This window comes from Nelusetta ayraudi, unplaced genomic scaffold, assembly GCF_046127955.1.
Source record: "Nelusetta ayraudi isolate G7.1 ecotype Tasmania unplaced genomic scaffold, CSIRO-AGI_Nayr_v1 ptg000074l, whole genome shotgun sequence".
Taxonomy (NCBI): Eukaryota; Metazoa; Chordata; class Actinopteri; order Tetraodontiformes; family Monacanthidae; genus Nelusetta; species Nelusetta ayraudi.
In genome coordinates this window covers 272,414-292,500 of record NW_027466124.1, presented here as the reverse complement: position 1 = coordinate 292,500, position 20,087 = coordinate 272,414, and the positions used below count along the sequence as shown (strand labels likewise).

Here is a 20,087-nt window from a genome sequence, read left to right as displayed (position 1 = left end):
GGTAGTAAACCGTATTGTCAAATGAAGATAATACGCTTGAGTCAGTGACGGCGCAAAAGACTCCACTGAATTTGTGTGACAAATCCGTTTGTTTGTTTTGTTGAGGAAGATCCAATCCTCTGTCTTGAATATGAAATGCAGTCTAATGAACAAGGCCCTTGCTCCTTTTAATTTACAGCAAATAATATACATTCCCTCGTGGGCAGCAGTGAGAGTTGCCAATAAATCTCAGCAAATTTTACAGGCTGCACCTTCAATGTGCTTTCAACGAATGAGGCCCATCAAAATGCGCTGCTGTGTTTAAAGACTTTGATAAATCACGGCGCCTGGAATGAAACTAAGCTGTGACGTCAGTGATGCTTGAAGTGGAGGTGAGAGGCTGGCAGCTGCTCCGTCGCCCTCCAGGCCCTTTGCCGAGTCCGCTAGCGTTGAGCGGGATTAGGATTAGCCGTCTGCTGACGGCTACTTTAACAAGCACTAATTGATTTGCGACTAAAGGGTGTGTGAGATCCCACAGCGGGCGGCTCAGGGTTTTGGCAGAGCTAAAAAGCGAGCTGCTTTTTACAAACAAACAAACAAACAAACAAGCAAAACGTGTGCAAGGTCTTGCAGCGGCCACGTGCACACAGGACATTTTATCTGCATCACGCAGTGGCAGCTTGCCCTCATGCCATCCTGCCATGGGCAGCAGGCCTCTTTTCCAGAGGTCATGTGCACTTAGGGGTCGGAAGGGGTGGTGGGGGGTGGGGGTGGGGGGGGCTCACACTGGGCCTGACCAGTCAAGCCGTCCACATGCTTAGTCTCCTGTATGCAGACACAGTGGATTTATGGGGCCTGCGCTGCACACAGTTGTCCATTGTTTGCGTGTGTACGAGAAACACTCAGCCGTAAGCACGGAATCGCTGATGACGACAGTTTTGATGAAACTACCCCCCCCCTCCCCCCCCTCTTGTGTCCTGTGTTTCAGAGCCGCACTGGAGCCTCTGACGACCGGCTTCTGTCCATCGAGTGGCCGCCGCTACAGCAGAGGACAAGGAGACGACAGCAGCGGGATTGAAAATCTGCCCAGCTCGTCCTCCTCCTCCTCCTCCTCCGCTGCTTTCTCTTCTCCATCCGTCTCCGCCTCTGGGGCTCTATGTTCGCTCGAGCAAGACCCTCCCCCAGGAAAACACAGTGACCACACGAGCGCCGCAGCCCTCTGAACGCTCCTGGTCCTGCCTGTGCGGCCCGGTCGGCCAGTGAGTCAGAGTAATCCCTCCCCGTGAAACACAGGCTCCGTACCGCCGCATGCGCTCCTTTTGTCGTCGCCATGGATGTCGTTGTTGCAGAGGCCTCCCTCAGGAGAGGACATGAGGGGGAACAGACGGCAGAATAGAGGCCACAGGAGGGAGTCAGAGTGCGTGGGAGACGCCGACGCTGCTGCCTTTCGTCCCGACCAGCAGAGAATGAGCCCTGCGAGGCAGCGCGCGGAATCCAGGGGGGGCGAGACCACATGATGCGGGACTGGCATCACCACCCCACCCCCGGAAACACATATCAGACCTGTGGGCAACCCTGGGAATATTTTTGACACGTAGTGACCTGCGGGTGAAAGCGGAGGGAAATATCAAGGGAAGGAGGCCGCCTGAGATTGGATTTCATTTCATGTTTTTCTCCTAAATAGCGTTTGTTTGTCTTGTAGCCCAACCAAAAGTGCCTTTAAAAAAAACAAAAAAACAAAAACAACAAAAACAAAACAAAAAATCTTCATCTTGTTAATATTTATTCTTCCCTACGCCGCAGATGACTGCATTTCTGTACTTTACTTAGTGGAGACGCCGGGTGCGTATTGCGAAATCTGACCGGCCACACTTGACAATCACCTCGCTGGATTTTTGCTTCTGCTCGTGGAGCTGCGTGACGCCCGTCACCATGGTCAGCATTCATTCCAAACGGCGCTACCTCGTCATGTTCCTGGGCGTCCAGCTGGTGGTCATGGCGCTGCTGTCCCGGGAGGGATACCAAAAGCGGGTCTCCTACTTCATCCGCATCTTCCGCAAGACCGAGGGCCGAAATCACACAGCCGCCGGCATCTCCGGGGCGGACATTTACGCCAACCTGTCGCACCTGGTCAAACCTCAGAGCCACGGAGACGACATGCCCTACTGCCCCAAGAAGTCCCCTCTGTTAAGTAAGTGCAATGGACTGTGCGATTCTTCTCGCGTATCGGATCGTTTTCTCATTTTTAGTGCTGCGTGTCGCTGAAGGGTCTCATCCCTCTACTTGAACTTTGAGTCGGGGCTGAGCGCAAACAAAAGTCATTTTTAGATGAATAATTTCCTTCTCATTTTGTTTTATTTATGTTTGTGTAGTTTGTGAGTGACGTCCCGCAGAAATAGCTGCAAGTCTTTGCTTCATTTTCTTGTCACTTAACGGCGCAAAGGAGCAACTCGCTGTCTTTTGATTGAAAGTGAACCCAATGGAAGAAGTTTAGGCTGTTCAGACAGGCTCCTGCACCACAGAACGTACTTTATTGCTGACCTTTGATCATTTGTGACTTGTTTTAAGATTATTTTATTTTATTTGGGTTTGTAGAGTTAAATAAAAATGGAAAAATACATTTTAGATGCCGTGTGTAAAATAAGAATTCAGAAAATCAGGTGCAGTAATTTCGAAGAAGTGTACTGTAGGTTTTCCTCTATTTTCTCAGTAAGCCATTACTAAATACCCAATTCTTTTTCTCCTCCAGTAAATCATTTATCTTGCAGCAGAATGCGATAGATGCCTTTTTATTTTGACCCTAAATGTTTGCTCTCATTGCGCCTGTACAAACGTCACCCACTGATAAAGAGCGCGGCCGACGGTGGAAGCGCGGGGGTTTAAAGTGGACCTTGACGCATGTATGTGTTTGTATTGCGTCCCACATCACACTCTTCGTGGTACACAAATTGTCTCACCTCACCTGCTCGGTGTTGTGTCCGTTCCCCTGAGATCTGGTGTCAACCAGATGTACTTCTCTGCTCCCTGGGCACTACTGTATTCTTCCTGCGCTACCGCCCACGTAATTTTAAACTACACAACGGCAGCCGAGCAATAAGAAATGACACAGAAAGAGTCGCTCGAGGGGGCACATAACATTTAACCCGAGCCTTCCTACCAGCGCAGCAGGAAGGGAACAGGGAAGACCTCGGGGCTCTGTGGAAACAGGTTTTGGATCGTCTGCCCTGCATATTGTGGACTTTTTGGAAACACCTCTAAACTAAACGTTCAGTTTGTTGTTTTAGTAAAATCAACAGAGCCAACATTCGCCAGTGCATCTCGAGCGTCTCGTCTGGTAATGCGCTTGGAAGTTTCGACAGCCTGTATGTCCATAACGATCAAGCTGATTAGATTTTCATTGCAGCATCCACTCTGATACTTGCTAGCATGCTAGGACTGCAGCAGCTCTCTCCAGTGCTCCTTCACCTAAACAGTCGCTTCCTTGCCACGCTACAGCTAAAAGGAAGCCGACTAGTTCCGGTTCCGATCCAGCCGCACTGCGAGACAATAGCACTGTCGGAAGAAAAAAGTGCTACTGCAATTAAAGAAAGTTGGCCTTGTTGTTCTCAGTGTGTTTGACCGCTTGTCTTGAAGCCTGGCTTGCTCGCAGTGCACTTCTGTGTTGTCACACTGAGCGGGAAGCCGTTTTTATTCCCCACTGAGCTGCCCTGTTCAAACTGCGTGTGGCCTCCTGCTCTCCAACCAGACTATTTGTCTCGAACCTCACCGCCCCCTCACCGCCAACCCCCCCCCCCCCCCCCCCCCTCCCAACCTTCCACAACCACTGGTGATGAGTAGGGCGGCCATTTCCACAACATCAAAAAAGGAGGACACTTTGCAGCGTTGCGGTTAATTGCAATACAAAAAGTGAGACAAGTATTTAGCGCATTTTGTGTTTATTCGGGGTACAATTCAATAAGTAGGACAAACGGATGACGGACACGGCTCTCAAAAACCGGACTGTCCGCCCTAAAGCCGGACGGATGGCCACCCTAGTAATGACCACGGGCTCACCTTTGCTTGCAGATGGGCCATTCCACGTCAGCTTCCCGTCAGGGCTCACCCTGCAGCAGATACGGCGGAAAAACCCGCTGGTGGTGCGCGGGGGGCATTACAGGCCGCCGGACTGCGAGGCGAGGCACCGGACAGCCATCATCATCCCCCACAGGGACCGGGAGCACCACCTCAGGATCCTGCTCTACTACCTGCACCCTTTCCTCCAGCGGCAGCAGATCCAGTACGGCATTTACGTCATTCACCAGGTGAGACGCACGCAAATGAGTCACCGCCGTCCTCAAGTCCTCAGGCAGATCGTCCCGGCCAACGGTGACATCTGCAGCGCGCAGAGGGTGGACCGTTGCCAAGGCGCTCCCCCTAGTGGGCTGTTTGCAAACGTGCGTGTCTGGCAGCCTTTAAGTGGCTTAGGTTTTAAGCTTCTGAGCAGCTTTTTACTACTAATTAATGTTAACTCCTAAGTACTTTATCTCCTGCTCGTCCTGAGCTGGATTTTCACACATCATATTGAATCAAAGTATTGAACCTTCTCTCTTCCCCTCTCTGCTTATTTTTAAGTGTGTGTGTGTGTGTGTGTGTGTGTGTGTGTGTGTGTGTGTGTGTGTGTGTGTGTGTGTGTGTGTGTGTGTGTGTGTGTGTGTGTGTGTGTGTGTGTGTGTCACATGCATATATATGTATATATATAAATATATATATATATATATAATTTAGTTATTTAATTTATTTAAATAAATATGTACTGTGTGTGTGTGTGTAGGCCTAACTTTTTTTTTTTTTTCAATATTTGTGTCTGTATTCTTATTTGCATCCTTTTTTTTGTCGAACTACCAAAACCGGCGTAATTCCTCCCATGTGCTCATATAAATGATTTAAAAAGACAAAGTTGTCGTTGCAACACTGTCTGTGTGTTTGTTGCGCAGGCTGGAAACTACACCTTTAACAGGGCCAAGCTGATGAATGTGGGCTTCCGGGAGGCCATGAGGGAGGAGGACTGGGACTGTCTCTTCTTCCACGATGTGGACCTCATCCCAGAGGACGACCGCAACACATATGTGTGCGAGTCCAACCCCAAGCACGCCGTCATCGCCATGGACAAGTTCGGATACAAGTGTGTGGTCCCGTGCACTTTGCAAGCACTTTAAGTTTCGAGACCATTCAGCGTTTCTGTTGCTTACCGGTGTTTTTGTGTTGTTGTTGTTGTTGTTGTTGTTTTTTTCTTCTTCTCCAGGCTTCCATACAAAATGTTCTTTGGAGGAGTAGCAGCCCTGACACCGCTGCACTACCTGAAAATGAACGGCTTCCCAAACAACTACTGGGGCTGGGGCGGAGAGGACGACGACATTTCAGTCAGGTGGGATTTTTCCAGCAGCTGTTCAGAGGGATCAGAATTCCTACTTTAACTCTCTGGCTGTGATGTGCAAATAAGCTGACTGACAAAATGAACACGGCTGTCGAGTGTGTACAATTTTTAAGGGTTCTTGTTATTTATGGAAACCCGCGGGATAGGGACCCTAAATACAAAGCACACTGTCAGTGGCGGCACACGATGGCAGCTAGCTAGGAGCAAGAGCTAATTAATTGTGACCTCTGTAATTAATCAATCATAATTAATTGTATTTTAATTGCATATCGATATTTGAGTCGGTAACAGAGGTTTAGAAATACTTCAATAGATTTTTCAGATATCTGTAGATGTATATGAGAACTGTTCAAAGGATAGGAAACCCAAATGACTTTTTTTGTACTGCATGTATACACTTTTCCTTGTGTACTAATGGTACGTATGTCAGTATGTCGCCTGTATGGCTTTTTACCAATATAGTAGTCATAAATCAAGCCAAAATTTGACACTGGACCGTTGAGTCAGACGTGCGAGTCTTCACCTGAAAGTGTCTTTGACTCTGACACTTTGTTTCATGTCCCCTCAGGGTCACGCTGGCCGGGTTGTACATCACTCGTCCGTCGCTGACCGTCGGCCGGTACAAGATGATCAAACACAAGCTGGACAAAGGCAACAACGTCAACCCAAAGAGGTACAGCGACCGGGATGATAGTTAAAAAAAATAAGACACATAACGAAATAGCACATGATGAGTATAAATTGATCCAAGGATGATGGTGTTATTGGAAAACGCTCTTTTTCGTCTCCGCCCCCCCCCACCCCCACCCCCTCTCCAAGGTTCAACATGCTCGCCAAGACCCGTCAGACCTGGAAGCAGGACGGGATGAACACGGCCGAGTACGAGATCGTCTCGCGGAAGTACCTGTCGCTTTACACCAACATCACGGTCAACATCGGCACCGAGGCCGGCCTGCACTCGACGCCCCCTCCCACAAAACCCTCTGGCAAGGCTGACGTGAAAGTCGATGAGCACATCGCGGCCAAAGGCTCAGGCAAACTGGAGGAGGTTCAACAGGAGGAACAGCCCTGAGAGAGCAGCGGACGATACCGTGGATCGCGGCCAAGGCCCCTCCACACTTTTTTTTTTTTCTTCTTCGTTTGTAGAATCAGCCTTATGCTGCCTGCGGACAGTGACGATCAGCTGGTTCATGAAACGCAATGTACAAACAAACAGTGGAGCTGATTCTGCCCAGTAGGCGGCGGCGGCCCTCTGCCTGGACTCCTGTGATATCACTCTTCCATTAGAGCTGGAGAAGTTGGACTCTGTGAGTTTTATTCTATCTGCAGCGCTGTGGTCGCTGGTTAAACCTTTTGATGCCTTAGAATTATGACCGGAATTTCCTTTGTTTGTTAGTTTTTGTCTTTTTTTCTCACATATTACCTTATTTGGAGCCTTCAGTTTGTCGTGGTAGTCGTTGCATTTGCCAAGAGTCGGACAGCGCCACACAAATGTCTGACTGTTGTTTGTTGTGTGTTTTTCTTTTTGTTTGTTTTTGTTGTTTTTTGTCTCCACGCCAGTGAATACCTATGAAGAGGTAGCCTGGCAGTTTTAAATGCGTGTGTAAAGCTGCTACAGTGAGGTCACCACTATTTTGCGTTATTAAGGCATTTCCGTTGAAGCAATATCTGCACAAACATGGTACAACACGTATCCTGCAAGAACAGCAAACAGACGTGAGCGTGCCGCTAGACTGCCGATGTATGACTTGATCGCACTGTTTTCCAAGTCTAAGGTGCCAAACTCAGAACTTTGCCTTTCGCTTTGAGTGAACACTGAAAACATTTCAATTTCTTTTTGTGTGCAGTAAGGCCAGGGTGCATTTCCTTCGCACCGTGTCGTCGGTGCGTTTTGCATTTCAGCATATCCAGCATTTCTTACATTTTCATTGAACCGCTTTGGTCAGGTTTTTTTTTTGGTTTTGACTTTTTTTTTTCCTTTCGTAGATCTCGCAGGTGCCAGTGACACTGTGCTGTTCTATTCTAAGCATGTGATGCATATCAAACTGGAGTCTATCTTAAAGGTGGAGTGTGTGGTCTTGTCAAGCATATTTAGATGGACCAACTTTAGAAAGTGTCATCTTGTGGTTTGCCACTGACGGGCTCCCGTAGAGCTGCTGCGGTTCACCATCGTCCACTCTGTGGTGAAGGACCTGCTCACTTTGTAGATGTGAAAAAACATGCGTCATTGAAAACACTGATTTTTTTTTTTTCTTTTTTTCTTTTTAGGTAATAAGAAACCAAATTTAACACATAGTTTATATGTAGCATCTCTACCAGGCGCTTTACTAAATTCAAAGTTCTGCGCCTTCAATATATACAAACTTGTGTACACTAATTGTGTTTTAAATATCTCCATGGAAGTGGAACCTTTCCCATCAATGCTACATATTCTGCTCATCTTGTCTTCTTTTTTTCTTCTCAAATATTTTACGTCTTTTCCTTCCCCTGACACAAGAAGTTCGTCAGGCATGCAGCTCGTTGGCCAGACGTGTCCAACTGCAGCCGACGAGCTTCAGCCCGACGCACATCCAGACAAATCTCCAAAGGGGCCGTGGATATTGCTTTTCTGTTTTTACTTAACTTTTCATCATCGTCATTTTATTGCCCTTTGTGTCAGTTTTGTCTCATCCTGGATTGACTTCATAGCTCATACTGATACGATATATCCACACCTACAATGTGTCATTTTCTAAAAATCTGACCCAAAAGCATAAAAAGAACCAAACAGCCCAACTCATTGTTGGATATTTAAAGCAATATCTGACATAAGCTTGCCAATCAGTTTTCTCCCCCCCGCCCTCCTTTTTAGATATTTTTTTAAATTTTATTTTTTTTAAAAGCAATCACTCTCCTAGTTCCCAATTTGTTTTTGAGTTGTGACTGAAAACTGTTGAAACTTGCGCCCGTGTACTGCATGTTGGTCTCCCTGACGCTCTCTTCCCACCGTTGCACTCTGACAAATTCGATTGTTCACACACACACACACACACACACACACACACGCACGCACGCACGCTATACTTTTGCAGTGAGTGCACGAACGCGAGGTTGAAACCAAAGATGGCTGCGCCATACATGCTTTGCATACGTATTCCATTTCTTTCATTTCATTTCATTTGGTCAAATCTCGAAAGATCTCCACACACATCGATTATGAACTGCATCTGAAGTCTGCTTTTGACAGTGAAAGAATTACATTCGTCGTTTGTTTATTTCTGGCGCTGTCTGGGAGTTAGTTTTATCCTTCGGTCACTGTGGTATTAGCATGTGGAAGTGGACGAGATGAGCTTTAAGAGTGGTTGCTCCTCAATTTTCCTCTAATGAATGACAATGTAGTGCAGACTTTCCATTTCAAAATTGCATTCAGCTCGTGCGGCCTCACCGACTTGCGGCGGTCGTGTTTCAACACTTAACGTCTTTCTCTGAGCTCTAGATGCATGGAGTGTAGAAGCTGTCGTGGAGGTCCCGAACAAAAACACGGTAGTTAAACATCAGTTGCTCAGCTAGAAAATATAAAGCATGCAAAGATGTCCACGATGTGAACTGCTACCTGTTATATTGTGACTTAGAGCACCAGGTTCCAGTTATTCTGTGAAGTGCGAACGCTTGTGTTCCTGAAGTTCCTGTGGAACAGTCGAGAGGATTTTTTTTGTTTCTTTCTTTAAAAATTGTTGTTTTTTTTTTGGTTTCTGTTGCAACGTGTCCAAGCTTGGCGAGCTGCAGCAAAACAGAGTAGTGCCGAGGCAAACTAAGGGCAACGTGACTTTGTGAGTTAATCCTGCTCTCTTTATGAATTCTGCACAGTTCAGAGTGGCCTTAAATTCATTAATAAACTGATGACTTAAAAGGAATTCTGTCTTGTGATGCTTCTCACCCTCCAACTTACCTCTTGGTTTTCCCGTTTGCGCTCTTACGCCTTTAGAAAAAAAAAAGAAAAAAAGAAGCATAATCGTCCTCAAGGGGGCAGACTTTGACACATAACCGCTATTCATGCCTGCTGTACATGAATCGTTCATGCTTCAAAATGCCTTCACTCCTTTCTTCCCCTGAAAATGTGAATTTTAAACTACACAGGGTTGGCCTTAAAGTTTGAATATGTTTGAGGTTTAGTTTTATTTTTGATTCAGTGTCATTACCTCTCTCGCAATCTGAGAGCACAATTTCTTCACATCCTGTATCTAACCCACAAGTTGTGCAACTCGATGGTTGCCATCTGTAGAGTACTGTGAAAGTATAATAATAGTACTTTGAAATGCACTTCGTCTGAGGCAACTTGACGTCACCATCTGTTCTTGGGAAATAATAACACCTTTGCAACCAAGGCTGAATGGAAAGTCTTCAGAATCATTTCCGAAAAAACATGCACACCAACGGAAGAAGAACAAAGGTTCTTAGATTTTATTTACATGGAAAGTTTTTTTGCAGTCTTGCCTGTGCAGAAATATAAATGATTTTTTTCCACAAATGTTTATACTTCATTGTGGAAACTATCTCAAATTCCAAAATTTGACTGAAAATCAGGTCATGAGGCAAAGACACTGTGCCACCTCCAATTTGTATGCATCAACAAGTCCATTGATATCCATTCAGCTGTGGTCTGCAATCTCTTTTGCCACCTCAAAATGTGTTTTTTCTACTCCTCTGAGAAGATTCCAGAGTTGGGTTGCACTGAACAAACTATTCAAACAACACAGTCACCTCTGAGGTGGAGGAAGTTCTTCTCCAGTAAACACTTAGCTGCTGTTAAATTTAACACCGTCATACTTGACGATCTTACCGTCGCGAGTCACCACTTCTGTCTGCTCCCATGTTCCGACTTCCCCATTTTTCTCCACAAAGCGCCTCACAACTACCCTTCCCGTTGTTGGAAGGTTGCAGGGCAAGTTCTGGTGCAAGTTCAAATGTGCAAAGTCCTGTGACAGGTCGGGGACACTATGTGACTGGCCTTGTTTTTTGTCTTCCGCCTCAGGAGTAACCTCTTTCCGGCCTTGGCTCGATGTGCCTTGTGGTCTTGCTGGTGATGCATCTTTGTAAAAAGGTGAAGGAGCCCTCTTCATGGGTGGTGAAGCCCGGTAAAAAGGCGAAGGATCGCGTTTCATCGGTGACGGATCCCTGTAAAATGGAGATCGCGCCCTCGCCATCGGTGACGGATCCTTGTAAAATGGCGATCGAGCCCTCTCCATTGGTGGTTTATCCTTGTGAAAGGGCAGGGGTTCACGCTTCATCGGTGAGGCATCCCTGTAAAACGGGGATCGAGCCCTCTCCATTGGCGTCGGTTCCCCTCTAGCTGGAGATCTTCCTCTGTTCATTGGCGATGGGGAGCGATCCTGTGAACCTTTGTGAGGCGAAGAGGGTCGAAGGTGATCCTTCTGAAGGCGAGGGTTGCTGGCAGTAGCCCCGGTCACATCCCGAGCCCTTCGTATGTCGCCAATGACCCCGCCCATGGTGGACCTACGAGAGGGGTCGCTCTCCACCATCTTGCATATGGCTTCGCAGAATGGCTGATCCTTCAGGGTCTCCTTGATCTTGGCCGGACAGACAGTGGGTGTGTAAAGTCGCACCCGGGCACAGAGCTCGGCGATGATCTTACCCATCGCCCACACGTCTGAGCGCTGGTTCCTCTGGCTGTGCCGCTGCAGCACCTCTGGAGCCGAATAGGCCTCATTTCCCATGTCCACAGCAGAGTTGAGACCGCTACGGAAAAACTTTGCCAGTCCCAGGTCAATGATGACAGCCCTATTTGTTTCATGCTCCACCTGGAAGACAAAGTGTTGAGCGGTCAGTTAAACCATTTGGTACATTAACATGATCTTTGGTTTTTTGGGGGGATTTGGAATTGTTTTTTTTAATTCCAAATTTGAAATGGAAGAAACAGAAGTGGAATGAGCAACACTTCATACCTTCAGCAAACATTGTACGGGTAAGTGAGAACAAGTGTGGCAACCATGTCAATGCAGTAGATAATGTTGACATCCGTTTGCTAGAAAATATTAATATAGTACTCGTCACCAACTCCGCTCACCATTATGTTTTCAGGCTTGAGGTCTTGATGAACGATATCCTTGGCGTGGAGGTGAAGCAGCCCGTCACACATGCCCACGATGATGGTGCCTTTGTTTTCTGGAGTCAACTGTGGAGAAAAAAATCGGCCCTAGTCAGAGATCATTCAAACGCAACCTTTGCTCATTTGTGCACCTTTTACCTTGGGGGCATGAATTCAATAAAAAAAAAAAAAAAAAATTGGCGCATGGCCTCCTGTGCACGTCAACTCCACCTCAAATTAAAACAACCACTCGTTTGGATTTCTGCCACCAACTGCCAACCTTAAACTCACATCCAGGTGTTTTTTTTAGTCAAGCACGAGGGAGTTGACTTCTACTTAACTGTTGTTGAAAAGGTTTTACTCTGAGACAATGTCAACGACACCTTTACCATTTCTGAAAAAAACACAATGAAAACAAAACAAATAAACAATCAATCACCTATGTACTCTATACTTGCCTTTATTTTCGATTTTGCTGATTTAAAGATGGTGGTCTCCAGGTCCTCTCCAAAGATGAACTCCAGGGGGATTACCCATTTCTGGTCTTTGAGGGTGATATTGCCCAGAAGTTTGACTATGTTGGGATGATTTGCTTTGCTTCAGATCAGTAGTAAGGAGTCATCAGGAGACAGAAAATGTGACAAAATTAGCTTAAGATGAATTAAAAGAAGATTGATGTGATTTGGTTTTTGTGCCAAGTATTTTAATTGTCCTTAAAAAGAATGTGAGCAAGAAATAAAAACACAGCACAAGCAAACACATCTTTCTGACAGTGTCTTGTTTTTCTTTTAACCTAAAAATAGCAATTCTTCTGCGATGAACTGCCGACTTGTCCCGGGTGTAACCCTGCCTTCGTCCTATGAGCAGCCCCCACCCCTCTCCCCGACTTTCTCCATTAAAAGCTGCCCTCACAGATTCTTCCTGTCTTTCTTCCCCTTTGTCTTCTTCCATGATTAACAAGCACAGCTTGAAACATGCTTGATATAATTGAATGGTGGGAGTTAATAAGTTTGCTCCTTGGAAAAAAATCTATTTGTGCATCAGAGGGATGTTATGACTCTATCCCTAGTGAGCAAATGAGTTGATCATGAGTAATGTGAATGCATTTCCTGCACTGCATTTAATGTTTCTCAAGCTTTTTTTTTTTTTTTTTTTTTAATATCAATGTATGTTCATCTCTTAGTTGGTGGTAGATTTAAAGGTATTTTTGTCGAGGTCTTAAAATGCTCTTTTAATGCTGAACAGTCATTTTGGCCCTTTTGGGGAAAAAGTTTCTCAGTTTTCACTCTGCATCCAAACCCTGCGGCTCTTACTTGTACACGTCGCACTCCCTCTCCAGGTCCTTCTTGTTGATGAGATGGAATGGGACCCGTTTTACAGCAGCCCAGGTGTCGTTGTACTTTTCCCTGTACACCTTCCCAAAACAACCCTGTGCAAGCGTGCTGGTGGAGTACGCCATGAAGGCCACGGGGTGAAAACTGTAAAATAAGGGTGAGGTCATGCTTTTTTCTTGAAATGAAATGCTTGCGATTTACCACTTTGGTTCACTTTTTCTCAAGGAAGTGATTTGCTACCTCCCTAAATCTTATCCTGTCTAGCATCAGAGCAATACAAACTGGATACGCACTTATTTTTGGGGTGCTGAGGTGAATACGCATGCATGCAGAGTCTGCATTGGATGTGAGAAACATGCTCCACTTAAGAAGCGGTCTGTGAGATCGAACCAAGCCTCCCGGTTGGACGATGAAGGGGCCTATTGAAAAAGTTCTGATATCACTTCTGGCAGTTGAAGGGATTGGCAAGCTTACTGGTCACTAAGAAATAATATAACTAAATTAAACAGACAAAGGGGAAAAAAACAGTATTATCAATCCAAAGTTGAGGAATGTAAGGGGGACAGCAAAAAAAAGGGCGAAGCCTTTATATGTTCCATGTTTAATTTATGTTTAACTGAGTGTGTTTATCCTGATTCATAGAAGATTGCAAAGGTGACACCTCTGGCTAAGAATTGCAGGGAGCCGTTTGCAGGACAGAATAGTAGGCCGATTAGTATTTTACCTCTCATAAGCAAACTGTTAGAGAGAATTGTGTTTGAGCAAGTTCAGAAAACAGCATTAACTCTGATCTCCAGCACACATACAGCATAAAGCAGGTTATTCCACTTGAACGGCGCTGATATCTCTAACCGATGACTGGCTTTAACAGATTGACACAAAGTCAGTTGTCGGTGTTGTACTTCTGGATATTAGCGCAGCCTTTGACGTTATAGATCTATCATAGAGCTATCAGCCTATGGATTTAAGGACCCTGCTATTAATTTTATGAAGAGTTACACAACTAGCAGAAAGCAGTGTGCTATGTTTAATGGTGCTCTCTCAGACCATAATGCCATACAGGCCTCAAGCTGTCGTTTCATCCTTCCTCGGCCTATAGGGCCAATGCACTAAAGAGAACAGTCTTATACAGAGCAGTAGTATATTGGAATGGACTCCCTGAACATCTAGTCGTGACTAGAAATAAATCCAGTTTCAAAAAGAGACTGAAAGAAGCTGTAATCCGTAAAGAAATTAGGTTTGGCCCAGCTAGAGTTATTGCCTCTGGCTACAATGTAGATAGTTTCTCTTAGCTCTTGTTGATTGTATAATTTTATGTTTGTAGTGTCTTTTTATGTGGACCCCAGGAAGAACAGTCTTCACTACAGTGATGACTAATGGGGATCCGTAATAAACAATGGTCTAAGCCACGCACCATCATAAGTTATTTAGTGAGTGCACACGAGTCCTTCTCACAAAGACTCCAGAGAGTTACTCTTCCTCTACAATCCAAACACTGTGCAATATTTTTTTTGTGGTTGACGCTCAAGTGCTGATGTTTTTCTGGCAGGGTACCTGGGGAACACCTTCTCTATCCACATGGGATTGCTGCAGATCGAGTCAGCCAATAACGTCTAAGGCGCCTGCAATTTGCGGAAGTTGAAGTTGAAATTGAAGCATTAATTCATCCAACTGCAAAGAACCGCATGGGATCCCTCTAAATCTTTTATTTTTGGATTATTGTTTTAATCAGGTGAAGATTCAGGTGATGATTCAGGGGAAAAGCTTATGGAAAATGTTTCTTCTCCGAGTCTGACGCTCAACTGCTCGCAAATATTTCCGTCCATAAGAGCAAATAAGCACAACGCAGCTGAAGTTGGCAGTCTTACAAAGGGTGTGTCACTTGTGTTGAGTAAGACTGGGGCCTCTGTTTTACCAGGGGGGAAAAAACCCGATAACCCGAATGACACGTGTGTTGTTTGGTGGTGAGATGGTCGACTTGGAGAAACAGCGTGGGCGTCCATCTGGACACCAGGATGTGCTTAACCTAGAGCGGCCGTCTAACTCCTCCTCCTGGCCAGCTACTGGTCCAACAGGCATGTTGTGTACACAGAGGCTCACCTGTACACACAGGTCAAGGGTTTTCGCTCACAACATTCTTCAGCCATATTTTATACCAAGTATAAAGTATTGTCCTGTTTTTGAGGACAAACAAAAAGCTGACAAACTGGTATGCCCACCGCATGCCAGAAGAAACATTTTCTCAGTAATATTGCTAGAGGAACAGATTAGCATGAATTGGACAGTAAAAGGGCATGAAGACAAACCATTTGAGTTTGGATCAATTTGTGATGTTTAAGTTAAAATGTTGGTGGTTTTTTTTTTTTTTTTTTTAGAGATACTTAAGACACTTAAGTCAAAACACAGCCTAAGGGATAAAACCAAAACATATCAGAATCTGTAAATTATTGGCAACACAGACATGCGATTGCTTTTATAAAGTATTTTTAAAACCTTGGAAAAAAAAAACCCATAGATAAAGCAACAGAATGTTGCTCCACGGGCGCCTACCTTGTTGCTGGAGAGGGCAAAGCGGCTCCGACAGGTCTGAGGTGGAGCTGACACGGCTCATCCTCTTTATACGCCTTTCCACGCCTTCCTTGGCTCTGAGTGAAGCAGGTTGCAGTGCTGATAGGCAGCAGTGCAACAGAAAAACACTTCCATGGAATCCAAAGCAGCACCAATAAAGAGACAGTGAGTAAGCAGGATTCAGTGCCCCCCCCCCGACCACCACCATCACCACCACCACCCGCTAGGAAGGGGAATATTGCCCCCCACAAGTGAAATATTAAAAGAATCTATATCATTTTAGAGTTTTCCTACAATAAAATGTGTCTCTGCCCTGGCACTCTCAGATATTCAGTTGAGGCAACTTGGCTGACTTTCCATGTCTCATCTGAAAAGCTTTGTCAGTTCTGAACATTGGTGGGAGAGCCAAGAGCGTATTTAACCACAAAGGTGGCAACTTGGAGGTCATAAAAAGTTAAAACAACGTTGTTTTTTTCATCCACCAGGTGGAGGTGTAGCATACAGTTAACCGTTCCTGCTTTCGTTCCGGGCCGTTTTATTGATATTTTCTTTTATTTGTTTCGTAGGCAAGCATTCTGCTGCTGCTGCTGCCACAACCCCCCCCCATCTGTCCTCAACCCCACATGCCAACACCCTTTGGGCCCTCTCCCACCACAGTGACATTGATTCCTCAAATTGGGGATTGTGGAATAAAAATAAAACGCTTAACAAAAATCTCCGAGTGAGAAATCTTTGTGTGTGTGTGTGTGTGTGTGTTAGTTACAAAAAACATTTCAACGGTTGGGTTTGTGTTGATAAAAACCCACCTCCTAAAACACAGCGAACGCAAAGTTATGAAAGCTACCAGGAGTGGATCATAATCGTAATCTTTCAAACTGAAAATACAATAGAAAATCGAAAGCTTGTTCTGATGGCACAGTAAACATAACAATCTTTTTTTTTTTTTTTTTTTAAAAAAAAGAAAAACAATCCTCACGTCTTCTGTTATAAAAATCTTCACGTACTCTGTTGTAAAACTTTTTAAATTTATAAAACCTTTTAATTTGAAAGGATTTAAATGAACCTCTGGGACTTTAAATGAACTTCCGGTCCAAAAGCGTTTTAATTTGAAAGGCTTTAAATCAACTTCCGGTCCTGACAGTGCAGGTCTGCAGCCAGACGCTCTTGTGGTCGGGAGACACAGGGGAGATTCGTCTTCTCCAGGGCCGAAGTAACGTGCTTCCTTCGGGGTTAATTCCCTTGAACAAACTATGACCCCCACACTGGTTGAAGCGGTGGCACACACACAGAGGAGGAGGACGTGTTGCTGTTGAGACAGGAGTTTATTGCTTTGTGCACTGTAACTCGCTCGCTACCTGTCCTGGTCGCCGCTACCACTCATTCACTCAGCCGCTCCCTCGCGCGCTGCTTCTCCTTCTCCTTCCCGCTTGGGCACCACGGTTGCGCGAGCGCCTCTGCTGGCCGCTCGCAGCCACACACACACACACACACACACACACACACTCACTCACTTCCAATCACGCCCTAAGCTGCCTTTGACACACACATTCAGAGACACATCCCACAACAACACATTTTGTGGTACCAGCGCAAAATAGTTTCGCTTCCACCCCATCGTTCATCCTGCTTCTGCAAGCCTTGTCACAGAAGACACTCTTTGAGTCGCTCACAGTCGAGAAGAAGGTGTCATCTGGGAAGGTGCTCTGCTCACTTAGCTCTGCTAGGCTGGAACTGCTTTTGCTATCTTGATGACAATTTGCCTCTAGTGCAGTTGTGAAGAAGCCTTAAACTCTTCCCACTTTTACAAGTAAGTAATATTTTTTTCTTGCATTTTTTTTTGTAACTGTAGCCAATCTCAAGTAATACAGATTTTTGAATAATAATTGTTCTTTATTAAGCGATAACATTTTATTTGTGCGTTATTTGAAATGAGATAAGCTGGGTTGGCAAGGGATTGTTTTTTTCTTTTATGTAACTTTCTGCCATGCTGGTTGTGACTGTGAACTTTTGTTCCCCCCCTACACAGCCATAAAGGTGTGGAGAGGCCTCTGGAAGGAACCGTCTGCTGTCACATGTCCAGTGCCGCCATACATGACAGGCAGCAAAATCCACACTGCAGTCACAACAAGCAACACTCAACTTGATAGATAGATAGATAGATGGATAGGAAGATAGATGGATAGGAAGATAGATGGATAGGAAGATAGATTGATACTTTATTCATCTCAAAGAGAAAAAGCCTGCAGAAGACAGACAGCCTTCGTTGATGGTGGTGGAAAAAGCTGCATCATGCATTGCAACAGATCAGCCAAAGGAATTGCTGGTAAGACCTTCAACATTTCTCCAAGTAACACTCAATATTTAATGTTCAGATGTCACAATTTATTTATTAAGTAATTGTTGTGTTTGCTCTGTTAGTCTCTTCAGAAGGAAAAAGCTACATGTTCTCATGTTCACAACTGGTGTGTTTGGTTTTGTGTCCAACATTTTCTTTGTTTGCGGTGCACTGACCTGGACCGTGTGCTCAAAGCTTCATCTTCCTTGCTTTGTCCTTTCACAAGAACCGATTTCTGGCTCATTTGCATTATTAGCTGCAGTAGCCTAAGAATATTTTTCATTGTCTTGCTGGTGATACATTATCATAGGTCGTGTAAGACAGTCAAACCCCCACCCTGAAATGTTGTCTATAAAGAATGGCAGTTTTTTCCGAGACTGAGGGTAACAACTGTGTTTACTTTATCTTTTGTTTATTTGTGATTAACCAACTAGGTCTAGATGTCACCATTTAGGGACTTGGGGTCTCTTATCAGCCAGAACTAACGCATTTTGTTTACCTGACTTCCCTTCAAAGTTCGATGTTGTGTGTCTCAGTGCGAGAAGTACAAAGGCCTAGGTGATTTATTGTCACGGGAGAAGTACCCTGATGGCCAAAAGGTTCCCATAGGAATGGAATCTCCTTGACTCTGTTCAATAATAGTTGGGCAGACAACTATATATATATTTATATACTCTGAATACTCCTACCCAGAAATAGTTTTGTTAATTTACGTATGCCATCCCTGAACTGAAGACTGATGTTGGATATCTGTAGAGCTTAATCATTAAAGGGTCTATATTCCTTATTATTAGTTTTTATTTACCCAGGACAAATTCCAAATTCTAGACTAACCACTGCGCCACCGTGTCGCCCTTATTATTATTATTATTATTATTATTATTATTATTATTATTATTATTATTATTGATGATGATGATACTACTACTACTCTACTGCTACTACTACTGCTACTACTACTAGTACTACTAATTATAATAATGTACTCTGCCTTTGCCCTGTGACAGCTGGAATAGGCTATTATTATTATTATTATTATTATTATTATTATTATTATCAGTAGTAGTAGTAGTTAGTAGTAGTGGTAGTAGTAGTAATATTAATACAACTCTGAAATAATCTGTACAACTGTGCAAGAATATTGTTTTGTTTGATTAATTTCTTGTGTTCTTTCTTTGTTTTGTGTCTTCTTTTCTAGTGATGGTGACTATTCTTCTCTTGGCTCAAACTGCAGCAGCAAAAGAGTGTAGGCAAAATAAAATAAAAAACAAACAAACAGTCAGCTGACTTTACTTCTAATTGTTCATATAAGTCTACTTCCATGTTCATCCCAGGGAACTTTTACACGTGCGCTGAGGAAGACGGAGGCAGATGCAACCAGATAATCACTGTTTACGGCCATAAAGACGCAGAACTGTACCAGAGAGCCAAGAATGAACCAATCCCTGATGACTGTGCAATGCCTTCACCTCTCAATCGGAGCTGCATGGCGTGCTATGACCACACCTGTGACCACGTGCAAGTCATTTGCCCAGAGGACGTGGTGCCAATTGAGGGGGAGTGCATTGATGGATCGACACTGAAATTAATAGAAGCCCCTCCACTCTGTATGTGTCACTCACACCACACCATGTGTTCTGGTTGCAGGCCTAATCTGAGTTTAGGTGTATGTTCTCTGTCCTTCACCCTCATCTCTCTTCTCTCTGCTCTTTTTGACCACTTTTGTAGACTTCTTTTTTATGTGTAGGTTAGTTTTGTCTCAGCTCAGCCATTCTTTACTTGTCTATTCACTGTGTGTGAACGTTGGTGTACGCTAATGCTGTCTTCTTCTCACTTTAGCTATAGAACGGTTTGAAAAGTTGCTGTATACTTGAACATCATTTTTGATGTTAAGCACAGTATGAATAAATTCAATTCATACTACTGTATTATTGTTGCTGTTGTTATTGGTTCCATTGCACATTATATCCACATCCAGTAGCTACGTGACTGGGCCGAACATTTGTGTACTTTCAAACTGTATTTGGGTGACACACTTAATTCGCACATCGGCCTCTGCACACATTCCAAGAGTTGACTATTAACCAGCAGTTGGCAGTCTTATCAGGTGAATGTCTGGGCTGTACCAACTCGGCAGGGAGGTCCTGTTATTATTATTATTTATTTATGTTGGTTCAAACAGCGTCACGTTTAGAAATATTCGATCTCGTCGGCGGACCTTTAAATAAACGAAAAGGTAAAAGTAACTCTAATTGTTACGAAATCAGATTTTGCTTGTAGCGTCGTCCACATGCTTGGTTGGGAACCTGAGACTCGGTGCGCTCCCCACCTGTCGGCTGCGAGAATGACGCAGTACGCCCAGGTGCACTCCGC

The 20,087-nt window shown here is 44.6% G+C and overlaps 2 protein-coding genes and 1 long non-coding RNA gene across 3 annotated transcripts; 2 read left to right on the top strand and 1 right to left on the bottom strand.

Moving 5' to 3' along the window:
* Positions 1-1,706: 1,706 nt before the first annotated feature.
* LOC142899615 (beta-1,4-galactosyltransferase 3) lies at positions 1,707-9,285 on the top strand. Its single transcript, XM_076043298.1, has 6 exons — positions 1,707-2,170; positions 4,045-4,280; positions 4,953-5,140; positions 5,261-5,383; positions 5,961-6,065; positions 6,212-9,285. The coding sequence occupies exons 1-6, from the start codon at positions 1,912-1,914 to the stop codon at positions 6,462-6,464; spliced, it is 1,164 nt and encodes a 387-aa protein (XP_075899413.1). The 5' UTR covers positions 1,707-1,911; the 3' UTR covers positions 6,465-9,285.
* Positions 9,286-9,818: 533 nt separating this feature from the next.
* On the bottom strand, positions 9,819-15,465 carry LOC142899612 (uncharacterized). Its single transcript, XM_076043293.1, has 5 exons — positions 15,362-15,465; positions 12,791-12,955; positions 11,936-12,074; positions 11,457-11,564; positions 9,819-11,190 (listed from the first exon to the last, which is right to left on the bottom strand). The coding sequence occupies exons 2-5, from the start codon at positions 12,934-12,936 to the stop codon at positions 10,168-10,170; spliced, it is 1,416 nt and encodes a 471-aa protein (XP_075899408.1). The 5' UTR covers positions 12,937-12,955; positions 15,362-15,465; the 3' UTR covers positions 9,819-10,167.
* Positions 15,466-17,032: 1,567 nt separating this feature from the next.
* LOC142899548 (uncharacterized) lies at positions 17,033-19,583 on the top strand. Its single transcript, XR_012928783.1, has 4 exons — positions 17,033-17,186; positions 17,406-17,702; positions 18,913-18,960; positions 19,049-19,583. It is a non-coding gene; the product is annotated as an uncharacterized LOC142899548 (long non-coding RNA).
* The last annotated feature ends 504 nt before the right edge of the window (positions 19,584-20,087 follow it).

Coding starts and splice junctions, on each gene's coding strand:
- LOC142899612 (XM_076043293.1), bottom strand. CDS start 12,936: ATGGCGTACTCCACCAGCACGCTTGCACAGGGTTGTTTTGGGAAGGTG. Junction 11,565..11,935: donor CAGCAAAATCGAAAATAAAG/GCAAGTATAGAG, acceptor TTTTCTCCACAG/TTGACTCCAGAAAACAAAGG. Junction 11,191..11,456: donor TCAAGCCTGAAAACATAATG/GTGAGCGGAGTT, acceptor TTTGTCTTCCAG/GTGGAGCATGAAACAAATAG.
- LOC142899615 (XM_076043298.1), top strand. CDS start 1,912: ATGGTCAGCATTCATTCCAAACGGCGCTACCTCGTCATGTTCCTGGGC. Junction 4,281..4,952: donor GCATTTACGTCATTCACCAG/GTGAGACGCACG, acceptor TTTGTTGCGCAG/GCTGGAAACTACACCTTTAA. Junction 5,384..5,960: donor GACGACGACATTTCAGTCAG/GTGGGATTTTTC, acceptor ATGTCCCCTCAG/GGTCACGCTGGCCGGGTTGT.